This window comes from Cheilinus undulatus, linkage group 22 (genome assembly GCF_018320785.1).
Source record: "Cheilinus undulatus linkage group 22, ASM1832078v1, whole genome shotgun sequence".
Lineage (NCBI taxonomy): Eukaryota > Metazoa > Chordata > Actinopteri > Labriformes > Labridae > Cheilinus > Cheilinus undulatus.
This window is the reverse complement of record NC_054886.1, coordinates 19,937,055-19,951,318: the sequence shown is the minus strand read 5'-3', so window position 1 is coordinate 19,951,318 and position 14,264 is coordinate 19,937,055. Positions and strand designations below refer to the sequence as shown.

The following is a 14,264-nucleotide window of genomic DNA, read 5'->3' as shown; positions in this document are numbered from 1 at the left end:
TTATAGAAACTAGATAGAATTTCTAATTCTCTGCTGTGTGTGTCAGAGACGATGTAGTTCTGCTGAGAGGGTGAATTATCATAATGTATTCCACAGAAAAGGCACAGAGCGGGGAACACAGATCACTGGGACTTTCTCGATGTCTGGCTCCCCAGGCGTTCGCCGTCGGACACTGCCGTCTTTGTGCACAGATAATCTCCTCCTATGAAATTATGTGAAATACTGGACCATAAAATCAGTTTCATGCCTGTTATAAAACCTTAAAATGCTTGGTGAGGCATTCGTATAATTGGTCATTAACCTCCACAAGCCCTCCAGAAACACCATTGTCCTTGCTAACTCCCACCGGTTTTGTCTAATAACAATATTTCATGTTGACATTCGCCAAATATCACACATTCCACACACAAAACTGCTTCTGTCCACTCACAGTGGAAAAGTAGGTCCAGATTTCTTCCTCATACAAAAGACATTGCCCTGTTCTCTCTACTGGTTGATAAAATAAACAAGGGGAATGTTTCAAAGACTCAAAGTTGTACAGTTGCAAATGACTCAGCCTTGAGTTATTCCAGCAAAGTATAACATGTGATGAAAGTTGGGCTTTACAGTGAAGATCTCTTTTGGTCTATACTGGATACCGACATACTGCTGATTCTTGAACCCTATCCAAAACAAGTGGGTGGATGTGGCTGCTGTCATCACTGTGGGGTATAAATCAAAGTACACACATTGCATCTCTGTTATGCCTATATCTGCCTCTGAGATGACTCATGTGGCTAACGAGACTCCATGACAGCTTGTTCTGACCCTTGAATGCAGTTACGACACAAGGAAGGGCTGTTATCTTCCCTGCAGCATGTGACCCGATCTTTACCAGAAGCTATCATTTCCACAGTTTGTTACTGGTAAACATGTGTAGGCTTTAGTCTGTAATGAGGATGATAATGGCCTGAGAGCAAAGGGGCACTGGCTAAGAGACTTCAGCCGACAGCTGTTAAGATGTTAAAGTTTTCGAAATCAGTGAGGTTTATTGAGGTTTGCATTTATGTGACAGAAACATCAATATTAGTGTTTTAAATATGAAATCAGCCTTTCCCAAACTTCAGTATGCTACAGCCCAGTCTGAGACTTGAAAATCTTCTAGGGCCCACCAAAAAGCCTGATAAAACCATGAGACTAAAAGTAAAAAACCTTCAATTTACAAAGTGTTTAAGGGGTCATAATGACCATTTAATGAGCCACTGCCATTTATTTTCATTTTGATAAGGCATTTGCAAAACCACTTAATCTAATAATCATCTCAAACATACTTTGTAGCCCAGCAAGCTCTTTTTTGTCTCTGAAGGTACTGATAAATCATAAAAATCAGGAAGTGAGAGGCATAGAACAATGTTTAACGAAATGTCATTAGTTAATCCAAAACTAGTTAAACCGTGACACCAGTCAGACAAAAAAATAGACAAAAAGGGAAGATAAGTTAAAATGTCTGGCTGTGTTTTGTTATTTCTAAGACTGAGGATTCTATTAGATTTAATTAATTCAAAATTCCATGCTTTTAAATTATTGTAAATGACCCCTCAAGGCCCACATGCAGAACCTCTGGGGCCCACCAGGGGGCCCTGGCCCACACTTTGGGAAACAGCGAGAGATATATATATATATATATATTTATATATATAGTTGCAACTATTTATCACTTAGCTATTAAGCATGTTAGAAGCTGAAAGTTTTTTTTTTGGTTATAATATTTTTTGAACAAAATCTAGAGTTTCATATCACTGAGATAAGAACCAAGCAAATACAAACGATGGTTCAGCCATTAAAAAAAGAACAAAGAAGCCAACTTGTATCTCAAGGATTGTTTGAGTTAATTGATTTGGGTCTTATTTGATTAAAAGTCACAGAAAAGATTGCAGGTCTATTTTTAATTGTCTTAACAAGGTATCATGTAACCTGATGTCACTGCTGAGATATTGTTGTTGTCTCTTGGCTAGCGCATTTTAACAGTACTTAAAATCAAAATGATTCTCTATGCATTTTAATAATAAGCCTCAATTTTCTCCATGATTTACTATTAACTCCAATAATAACAATATAAGCACTTAGTAAAATCTTAAACCCCATTTTATTTGGAAAGTGCTTTGAAAACCTGAATTTGGTAGACTAAAATACAAAAATATAAAAAGCAGCATCATTTCAATAAGTGTTTGTTAACACCAACAGAGACATCAACTAAACATTTCTGTGAAAAATGAGATCGCTGCAAGCTACAGAATATGTGAATCTTTTTGATCATCTGTTTTGTAATCTTTTTTTCTACTGGGACAGTTTTGAAGAGGTATACACACATCTTGCTCATTTAATGAATTGTTGTTTGTCTTCACAGCTGCACATGCAGCGCATGTGAGTCAGAACAAACTGGGAGTGTCTAGACTATACCCTCAGAGTGTCTCCCATAAATAACCTGGAAGCCTGCCATTGTCTAATCTGTCTTATTTGTCTCGCTAAAATAACATTTCAGATACTGAATGTATTCCAAATTATTTATAATGGGAATGAAGAATACTAGAAAAAACTTAAACTGCGATGTATTTACTTTCTTGTATATATTGCAGTCTTTTTTCATAAAAAAGGAAATTAGAATTTATAAATGCAGTGCCTTTTATGTAAGATATTTCAAATCAAACAACTTCATATTGACTTATTTGGGTCATAATTTGATTTCAAATGTCACCCACCGGGTCAGCCCTCTGACAGTGGCTCTGACCTGCACTCATGCCAAACTGAAGAAGAGTAAAATGTGGATTGACACGCTGCTTCGTCAACTGTATAAAGTTTTCTTGTTTTTGTGTTACTTAAACATCATCAAACACTTCTAATGATGGGCAAAGCTGCATTTAGTTGACATCAACATCCTCACCAGTATAACTTTAAAGTAAACAGGAGCTCGCCATGTTCAGCAGCTATGACTAGCAAACACAACAGCATACACCTTCAACTCTGAAGTTAACTGACAGCATGTCTGTGCCGTTAACAGATAATATATAAATAAGATCCAGGACAAGGTGTTACTGACTGGGGGGAACTTCTTATGACTGGCCTTGTTGTTCTGAGCAACAAAGAAAAAACAACAAGAAAAGTCCACGTTGCTGAGAGCAGAATGATTTTTGTTTTGTCTTTCAACATAAGAAATATCAGTAATGGCTCAGATTGATAAGGAGTATAATTAATGGTATAAATATCAATAAAAATGACAATGCGGGACCACAATAACTTCAGGGTGTTTGGTTGTGAAAATCCAATGAAAAAAATATTTTTAAAAGACACAGCCTCTTAACACTGCTAGTTTTAAATCCCACCATCATAGCATGCTAAAAATCCTCTGGGAAACACTGCTTTAGTTTTTTTGAAAATGATTGTCCATGGTAATATTCAGATCAAGATCAGACACCGTCATAAGGCTGCTGCTCTGGGTCTATGCACCGTTATCATGGGACAGTTTCAGCTTGATGAGACATATTGTGATGTCTAATACAGCAAGATCTTGTGACACCTCTGATGAAAAGTAAGCTTTATGTTTATGTCAGGTTTGTCAGCAAGACATCCCACGAGCATATCACTTATTGTTAGTTATAAAAAGCATGTGAGCAAAACTTATCATCATCCAAAATGTTAGTACTGAAGGCTGTTGAGTTGTTAGTTTATGAAAAATCAAACAGGTAAAGCATCTGTTCAAATATAAATGATTGATGTCGGTAAAGGGTTAAAAATAAAATTTATAAGTTGCAGATGGCCTAGCAGTTAGGTCAGAGTTTGAACTCTGAGCTGCTGTGTAACAACTTTTAGTTGTGCGTTTACTTCTGTGAACTTCAGTGGAACTTTTAGTTAACTAGCTAAGAACACACTGTGACAGTGACTTTGTAGGATGAGCCTGCATAGCACTTGCCCTTCAAACAAAGCATTCAACATTTGTCACTCCCTATCCTCTTCTATTAGTCCACAGGCTGACTTTGTTAGAACTAAAATACAGGCAATGTGACAAAATGCGCACCAGAGATAGATCTGAAAAAATTGAAGGTGACACTTTAAATTGGTCTGCATTAAGTGAAGATTGTTCTTGTTCTCCAGTGGGAGAGTTGAGGACGGCTTACTTCTATAGGAGACAGTTTTCATTGTAAATCCCTCCTATTACCCCCCCACCCACACACACACACACACACACACACCTTGAATAAGTTACCTGCCCTTGATAAAACAACCCTGGGACCATATCCTCGTTTTCCCTCCTTGGCTGACCAATTTAAACAGATCTTTGCTGATTTGTGAGAAGGGGGGGGTGTGAGCACAAGTGTACCTTTTGTCTCTTCCGGAGAGTGAAGTTCTTCCACAGGAGCAGAGTGAACTGCGTCAGGAGACCCATTACGGCTTATCCTGGCAATATCCCGCCAAAGCGTCGCTATGGCAACTGGCCCACTTAATAAACCCTGTAGGGAATAAAAGGCAGAGTTTGGTTTTAATACAGAGGAGCAATGCATCTTGGGGGAGTGCCACTAATCATTCACTTCCCCCAGCCTTGGGGCTTATGGAGCAGCACCTGTTCTAAGAATTATTATCACCTGCACTCAGCACATCTCAGGATGGGGCAATGTGTGAGCGTGAGGAGGCTACGCAGTTTGGATCCAGCGTGAGAATCTTTATTCATGTGGTTGTTTTACTTAATGTACTGCATATAAAGCTATTAGCACAAGCCAAAATCTCCTTTCTTTTCTCTTAAAGGGGATGAGGCAATGTAAACTGTGTTCAGTGTCTCATTAACCACCGCAGTGCTACAAATTCTCAGCCAATTAATTAATCCTTTTTGGGACCAGAGTAAAATTAAAGACAGAAACTTCATAGGCAACCACTTCCTCATCTATTTTTTGTGCACCAATGAATGCTGTAAAATATTTATTGGGAGTTTTATCAGCCACACAACACCAATTACACAGATTATAAATACATAGATCTGAATGGCATTTCATGCTGCTACAAGTGTGACCTTTATTAAAAACTTCCTGACAGCCTCTCTTTTACTTACAGCTTATTCACTGGTTCCATTCAATACTACAGGAAAGTTAATTTAAAGTTTAAACGAAGGCTTCAAGTAAAAAGAAAAAAAAATTTCAAAATTAGCTTTCATTATTTGAATATCAACTGCTGCTGTGTTTAAGCCATGTGCTGATACTCTGCAGAGACTTTAGGGATTACAGGATTTCAACAAGGTGCAACAGGTGGGGAAAGAGATGGGCTTTTTAGCCCAAGGCTACTCCTGACAAATGTACCACCTTTTAACGCTCCATTTCCTCTTTCTGTACTGGTTCCATCTTCCCTCTGTGTGTTTACATTATTTACTGCTTACTTCATGGATGTTTTATTTACTGCCATGGTAAAATTGAGGCTCACATGCTTACATGGGAAAGATAAGTGCTTTAATCTATTACAGTTTATTGGTATGGTGGCTGAGACTAATAGTGGTTATTTATAATCTGATAAATTGAATCCTGCTACAACTGCTGCTATTGAAATTATCAAAAGTGTACTCTATGGGCGCTGTAAGCTTTGGAGCAGGCATCCATATACAGAGGACCACAGTCCTCAACAAAGGCAGATCCTGGTGCTATTTGGTGCATGTCGTCCACCACTTCCGATTTTCCTATCTGTCTTCAGCTGTGCTATCAAAATCAAAGGCATGGCCTCAACAGATCACAAGGTGTATTAGTGAAGACCTACATCTGTTTTCAGTGTGGGAAAATGAAGGTTTTAGAAGGTTAGTAAACAAGCTGGAGACAACGTATAAATTTATATTTGCAAGCCTAACGCACACCTCTGGCACTTTATGCCATTTGTCTAACATTCAAAGTGCAAAGCTGGTTAATAAATGCAGACAACACATTTTTCTCAAGGCCTCTTTTATTGTTTTGGGTTTTTTAAATACCTCAATAAATACAGTATTGAGCTACCATGAGATTTTGATATGCTACATCTCCAATCTTCAGCTGTCCTATCAAAAACAGAAACAAAATCCTTCAACTCATATCAAAAAGTGTACTTTATGTTTGACATCAAACAGAAATAAAAGCAGGATGAATTCATAAAATTGTGTATTTTCCTCCATACTAGAGCTACACAATGTGTTGCAAGTTCCCTGTTATTGTAAAAGCAAACTTTCTTAATACAATGAAAAAGAAAAAACATTTCATTCCAAAAAGCAGTGATTTCTTAATCCTGATTTATATTTCTGTGCCAACTTATGCCACAGCTATGCTGAAGTAGCCTACGCTGTCACGAGCACTATACTTGCTCGTTGCACTCTACCTAATTACTAGTCAGCAGTCTGCTTGTTTGTGCCCAGGAGTCCATTGCAACCAAAATGGAGCATATAAAGTTGGAGTTGGAGTTGATAAGAACAGCAGCATTTTATGAAAGAGCTATTTTAAAGGGCAAAATGAGAGGAGACATCAAATATATGAGAGATGGAATATATGGAATCAGCTGTTTTTTTATCTATTCAGGAAATATGTTGCCTCCCACAACATATCAGTCACAAAGTTTGCAGTCTGCCTCATTTCTAAACGTTGCTACTGTTTTTGAGGAGGTGCACATTAGGCTACTTACATGACCTTCTGCAAAGGAATAGGGCAACCTAAATCCACATACTTGGCATGGAAGTTAAATAAATAGCTAAAATCAAGCCTTACTCGGATTATGTACATTTCACCCATCAGATGCATGGATGCCCTGGTATTTTGTCTGTCAAAATTTCTGATACAGACTGTTATTTCAATAATCAGTAGTTTCATTGTACCTCAAAGGTGAAATCAGCCAAAGAGAGGAAGAGCAGCATTGAGTTATTCAAACTCACGTGCTAACATAAAGCAACATTTCTCAAGGCCTCATAATGTCTCATAATGATACAACGTTCATGTTTACTGTCTCAAAGTCTCTGTTTAAAAGAAACATGCCAAAATTACACAAATACATTGGCAACATTTTAGTATCAAAATCTGCTTACAGTTATTGGCAATTACACAGAATTTAGTGCCTGTAAGACTCTGCTGTTTGTTGCCATAATACTAAAACAGCAATTGATATTGTTTGAAAGGTGGAACTTTTTGAATGTTTTTTAAGTTTAAACAGAAACAGAACAGAAGATATGCATAGAAACTGTGGCTTAAAGCAATCAGGCATTCCTATTTTTATCATGTTTTATTTTGTTTCAGTTTTTAACTATATTTTCGAACACTGCAACACCCCCAACATATTACTCATCATTTACTCTAGCTTTCAGCTACTGACTTGCTTTGTAAATACTCCTGGCAAGATGCTTATTATGGGACTGTATAAAGGTAAAAAAAAAAAAAAAAAGCCTGAGCAGAGCACATATCAAGGCCTAGTATCCGCATGACCACTCGACACCATCAGTGCTTGTATAATTGAGTGTATGCTGCATTCACTTGCAGCTCTCGAGCCTCATCTTTTCAAAGATGTAATGCTTAAAAGGACAGCTTGGTACCACCTCCACTCTGGAATCACGTCAAGCATGAAGGGTACACCACATCTCTGAGAATAAACTCACCCCATACGTCTGAAATGTGTGTGCAAAGTTGTGTTAGGAACAAAGATGTGTCTGTTAAAGATAGAGAGTGTGTGTGTGTTTGGGTGGGCGAGTGTTGTGGAAAAGCCCGGCTCAAGGACTCTTTTTCAATTCCACATCTAAAGAAGAGATAACAAGTAACAAGAGAGAGGGTATGATTGTGATTTGCATTGCAGCCACAGTCCTCCTGAGAACAAAAACCATACAGTGTGAAGAGTGTTTTCCAGATCATCATTTTAATCTATGACTTTGAGTACAGAGAATAATTCAAATAAGTTCTTTTTTGCTACTTTTTGGGCTTGTTTTTCTCAAGACTGTGGCCATCAGGCGCTGGCATCAGCATTTCACCGAATCATTAGCTCCAACGAAAGCCCCATGAAAACACCAAGAAAGGGAGAAAAAGGAAAAACACTAAAAAGAAAAAGTAGTGAGAGAATATTAGAGCTGATACATGCTGAGCAGTCGGAGGCAAGAAGCAAGTGTGTTATTTCAGCCCCTAGGATGATCGAAGGAGTAAATAGATATTTGTCATAGAGCATGAGCACAGAGGACAGTGGAGAATGCTGGCTACATCCGTTTCAAGGGGCCACTCCAGCCTTCTGAAGGGCATAATGGTCCCTGCGCTCCTTCATTCAATCTGTCTTTTGACTCGATCTCTATCATAAGCTCTGCTACGACCTGCCTGCAGAAGAAACTCCTACCATACACTGAAAGAAGATAGGCTCAAGGCCATGCTTATCAACTGTTATCTAATCTCCATTTTAATTACAAGAAGGACAAAGTGACGCACCACAACACATTCCAAAATGACTGGGGCTTTCAGGTTTCTTTAGTTTGACCTTTTTAATTAATTTAGCTGTTGTGCAGTTTAAAGTAAAAGGCCCTATTTTGACAGCATAAAGCACACTGTCTTAAACGTGGGGCATGTCATTGTTATGTCATTAACAGCGCACAATCCCAGTGCTAACCATATACCTCATCAAAAACGCACTCTGAACTCAGGATTCTGACTCTGTTGTGAATCAGGAATCAGTCTGAATTAATTCTGAATCAATTCTTTACCTCCAGAATCTTAATCCAATCATGAGATGCTGAAAGATTCACATCTCTAATAGTTATGTAGCTGCATAAGCTAATGATTTGTGTATTAGGTTTTGCATGTCAGGTTAGTTACTTTTGGTATCCTAACCCACCCTATACCTCAGCTGCCTGCCCAAGTCACATCCATGTGTGGGAAACACTGGTCATATATTTTGTATTTGAACCATTTTTTTTTAAATTAAATATTCATTTTTGTTCATGCATATACTTTAGTCTCATGTCTTCATAGATAAAAGTAGTAAACAGAAAAAAAAGACAAAATTGAATCATCAACCAAGAATCAAAATACATTTTATCATGAGATAAGTGTGTTGTTTCATTCTTTTTATGATGTATTAAGTTGGGCTGGGCTGTACAAAAATACATGAATAAAAGTTTAAAAAGTTTCCTCTGTTATTTTGACTTCTCAAAATGGTTTCAGTCACTCACTATCTCATCCCTTTACTACCGAAGCCAAAGGAATTGGTAGAGGAAGTAAGTCAATCAGGCATAGTGGAGAAAAGTATGTAAATAGCAGGCCAGTACTTATACAGAAAATAGTTCTTGTTTTATCTGTAGACAGAATAATGCTTCATTATTAAGAACGGCATTTATCTTTTAATAACCCACTATACAAAAATATGCTACAACAACAGGTTTAAAAGATGGCTTTGAAAAGTTTGCAATCAATGGCTTGCCTCTTCACTGAGTTCTGCAGGTTGAAGTTAAGGCAGTTACAAATACTGACCTACTTTCAGGGCTAAAAATGAAAATATCTAGCCAGCCTTACAAAGTTTTCAAACCCCACAATAATCCAATTTCTTTGTTGGTCCATATGCTCCACAACAACATGTTTTTCCCAAAATACAGCTCAATGGACAGCTTCTGCTTGCTGCAATTTAAGCATGGAAGAAGCAGCACCCACTGGCTCTGAAAATGAAAGCTTCAATACTGGTGATGTGACTGAAGTATGGCAGTATGCATCACTGTATCACTGCTGTATAGTATTCAGTCATATTGTTTTAGTTTTCTTTTGAAGTCAAAACCATTTTCAGCTGTACCTTTGTCACTAGTCTCAGCCACAATTGCAGACTTTCATAATTACAACATCCACAGGCTGCATTCACTGAACTATCTCCAGCCAATGGTACTGTAGCTTAAAGCTGACTGATTTTAGCTATCAGCACCTTGCTCTCCCTGGGGCATCGTTCTGGCCTGTCCCTGTGCCAGCTCTGCCAAGCTGATAAAAGAGAGAGTTTATTGACCCAAAGATGGATCTTGATTATCTTTTAGACCCTCACACTGAATTCTCAGCAATTTAAGTACATTAAGTTCCTCTGCACTACACTACTCAGTTTTAAAAGAAGTTCATCTCATACCTCAGCCTTGTTCAGACTATCTATGGCCTCATCATAAGCATGCAAACTTTATCGCAGAGCACAGTTTTAATATCATGATTTATCTAAGGGCCTGAAATGAGAAGGAAATAAGCAATTTCAGTCTGTGGTCTTAGCCTAAACCTCTACATAAGCAAGCATATCAGTCAGACATTCAATTCTGTAATAAAATGTGCAGCATACATCACATTCTCTTAGTTGTGATCCACTTGGCAATTTTGTCAATCCTGGTTGCATCATTATGGATGAACAATACTGGACTTTCACCACTGTCCCAAATGCCAATACTTCCAAATTCATTCAAGCCAATAAGAATATGGATACCAATATTTATAAATCTAGTAAATACCTTAAACTTAAGTCCTCCGAACTCACTTTAAAGTTTAAGGAATTTCACTGCCTAAAACTCCACAATCTTTTTCATATGCAGTCGATGTTTATGGCCAATATAGGCTGATATCTATACCCAATATATTATTATAAATATGGCAGAAATGTTCATATCTGGCAATAGTCTTAATTAACCCTTCAGCTAATATCCGCCAACCTCCAGAGTCAAAATCATTAGTGTGCACTAGGCAGGGGTTGTGACAAGATCTCATGGCACGAGATTTTGTGAGATTAAAACATGACAAGATCATTTGGGTTTGTGATTTCAGTACAATGGCACAGTGCAGCATCTATCACAGAGTCTGATTTTAACCTGAAAATAACCATGAAAGAGGCTCAATTTTAAATTGTTCGTGCAGCAGCTTGTGGAGAAAGAGGTACGACTGTAAAGTGAGCACTCACGTTCTATTTTAATACATATTTATGCTCACACAAGTTGACTTTACCATCAAAGGCTAGTTTAAAGGGGAGAAGGAGGGATGTAATACCTGAATATGCATTTATAATAATATTCTCTTTTAATTTTGTAATACAACTAAGGGCAAAAATAGCATTATACAAATTTTAGGCCACATCACTCAGTCATTAGCTTGTCTCTTGACTTTAACCCTGTGCTACTGGTGTCTGTCAGGGATACATCAGTTAAATTAAGTCAGTCACTGCAGGTAATTGGTCTTAAAGAAGCAGTTCTTCTCAGCATCTTGTGTCTGTGCTTCCTGGTGCAACCTGTCAATCACTTTTAGCAGCTAATTACTCATTCATTAGAAACAAATGAAAATGATGGATAAAGAAAGATAGGCTAAATGTTAGCACTTAATCAGTCATTAAGGCACGTCATTCAGGAAGAAATTATTTTCCTCATACAGTAGACAGTATGAAGCAAAGCCACGTGAGGCACTACCTTTTTACTACTTGTTACATCATAAAGAGTTAATCATTAGCATCAGGCCTGTGTTACTCACATGGGGCTAAAGTTCAGCTTGTGACTCAGCAAACAAGCCATGACAACAGAAATGTGTTGAAACTTTCTGATCAATAACTATAGCCAGAAACAAAACAACAAGTGCTTAATTTTCCAATGCCATACCTCCTGTACCTTTTTCAGCTACTTTATGATCATTTTAAACGCAGTCAGCCTGGAGACAAGTTCATTAAACACTTCAAAATATGAGAGGCTGTTCTCCGGGAGCTCTGTTTGATTCGCTTCTGACAGGGCAGGCAGAGGAAAACAAGAGAAGTGTATAGACACCTGGGTCTGAGCATGAGATAGCCCTGGGAGTATGGAGTAGGCTACAACAACAACAACAGAAGAATAAAGACAGCATCACAGGAGGCTTAGCTACAAAACAAGTGTCCTTTTAGAGGAAACTAACTGTCAGAAAACAACCTACCTCTGAGCTGTTTGCTCTTCACCCATCAGCACATCTTCCGGCCTTAAGATGGATTTGAACCGTTCTGACTCCCGGCCCTTATGAGTCAGGTTAAACAGCACACTGCTACTGTCTCCCTTCACTCTGTCACACACACACACACACACATACACACACAGTCCCTGCCTCCCTCTAATGGTTGCTATCTCTTTTTACCTAGAGTCATAAAGTATGTAAATGACCTCTGCTGAGCCTGTCGCAGCAACTGTAGCCACAGTAATACCGCAGCCGAGGAGGCACACAGGTGGTGTACGTTACACAGCATGTTCCCTTAAGCTGGGCCCTGCAGCAGGACACATATGTCTGCTCCTTGTAGTCCTGTCTTAGTCACCTGAGGAGGCAAGGGGGTGAAGAAGAGCACTGCCCTACATTTGGCTGCCCTTGTTTTAGCGTTCACAGGCTGTGTCAGTTCTTGTCTCACGAGGTGTTTCAGAGTAAACTTTGAAATGTAGTCACCTGTTGAATTAGCACAAATTATTCATAAACTAATTAGTCTTTTTTTTTTTTTTTTTTAAAGTGAAGCGTCAATTAGAGGGGTTAGAGACCAGATGGGATCATGGGAAGAGTATTTATTTATTATGAGGCAGAGCCCAGCTGAAAATGTTGATATACTGAATGTGTCATATGGGAGAGAGGCAGGTAAGTGTGGTGACTGTGGGATTTTACAGCAATCATATAATTTGGTAACAAGGGGCCTAAGAGTTTATTATGCAGGGTGATAAAGAATAATACCCAAGGTGCACTGGGAGGATATAATTATGTAGATGAGGTGGGCGTTTAGACAGGAAATAAACAGGGAAACCTCAGACAGGAAGATATTTATCTGTCCATTAGGAAATAAGTTACCTAAAACACTTTCTGTTTTCGATTTTCAAACACAAGCTTTTTTCCCGTTTCTACAGTAATAATTGCATTAACATTTCTGTAATTCTTTTTCTTTCAATTTTTTTATGACTATAAAAAATCGATTTAGCCTAATAATCCATAACAGCATGAAAATGAAGACCCTGACGTCTAATGCTGAGTTTATATTATGGTTTATTCCGACTCTTTGTTCCGTTGCAAACTCCAAAAGAAACTCTTTCGTCCCCTTCAGTCACAGTGGGGTCACTGTGATTTGCTCATGGGGTGTAGGGCCATGGTCTCAATTCATTACACACACACTTGTGCAACCCAGGTGAGACCTCGACTGCCCAAAAGTAATTGCTTGGACTAATGAAGTGCTGCTGCTCAAAGGTGCCAGTGCAGTGGAGTACACCTGCTGTACCCAGGTCAGTAAACTGTGTATTAGACCAGCTGTACTAATCAAAAAACGAGATGCACATTTGCAAATTTAATTTGTTTCTTGTACACAGAGAGAACCTGGCCTGAAGGAATATGTCAGGGGCCACACACTGGGGAGCTTGTTGCTCTTTAAGAAAGAAAAGTCAAAGAGCATAATATTTTTGATTATCAGAAAGGTCATTTCTAGATTCCTGACCAACCCATATTTATGAATAGTAAAGAGAGTTGTAACAACTGATTTTCCTGGTGATTTAACGGAGCTTTGAATTTAAGTTTAGCTTACTTGAGAAGTTAAAAGGTAAGGTAAATCAAAATTAATCGAAATGTATTTAACATGGCTTCATGCATGCTATTGTATTGCTATTTAAAACACTTAATCACATTCCTCTATAATGGCATTTGTATCAAACATCTTTTATTTTCTCTTTTATTTTCTTATCAGAATTATAAAACAAAGCAGAATGACAAGTGCCTCAAGGGACACCATTGAATTACTCCTATCATGATGAAGTACAAATGTAAATGATCAATTTCCACACCAAGAGGACGAACAAAGCTTCTTTTCAACCCTTGCTAATTTTGTTGCCTGCTCAGGAGAACTCAAGAATAGTAAAGTTCACTGCCTTATTTATGGGGATCAAAGTTCAAGCTGGGAGTAGTACCTTGTGCATCCTTAGAGCACATCAGGTGTGATGCCACTGAGACTTCCCTGAGAGTCACTGCTAGATTGCTAGCTCTTTCATTCTGCCCTTACTTTAAACAATTTCTCCATCCCTGTTGATGAGGTGAGGAGTAAATTCTCAGGTGCTTGTTAACTGTGTTCATCAGGACACACTGGACAGCCAGTGGACAATGGGCGGGGGGAAACATCCCTACAGGGTCACAGCTGGCATTTTGGCTCTGCATTGCACCTAATGTCTTAGTCTTAGCAGGTGGAGAGTTGTCCTAGGGAAAAGAAACCCAGAAGAGTCGAGAAAAACAAATAACAGCCTTCCTCGACAGATGCTGCTGCCTCTTCCTGACTGCTGGCCATGGGTACAATTGTGTTTG

At 38.4% G+C, this 14,264-nt stretch overlaps 1 protein-coding gene across 2 annotated transcripts in view; it reads right to left on the bottom strand.

Moving 5' to 3' along the window:
- Window positions 1–14,264, bottom strand: part of LOC121504174 (phospholipid-transporting ATPase ABCA1-like) — a 269,110-nt gene that overhangs the window by 216,537 nt on the left and 38,309 nt on the right. The window contains exons 1-2 of one of the 2 annotated variants that reach the window (XM_041778823.1): window positions 11,892–12,000; window positions 4,355–4,484 (exon numbers count right to left, since the gene is read on the bottom strand). In XM_041778823.1, coding sequence (XP_041634757.1) covers window positions 4,355–4,420 — 66 coding nt within the window. In that variant the 5' untranslated portion in view covers window positions 4,421–4,484; window positions 11,892–12,000. Of the gene's footprint in view, window positions 1–4,354; window positions 4,485–11,891; window positions 12,001–14,264 lie in introns of those variants that run through there. The other variant, XM_041778824.1, reaches the window with a different exon arrangement.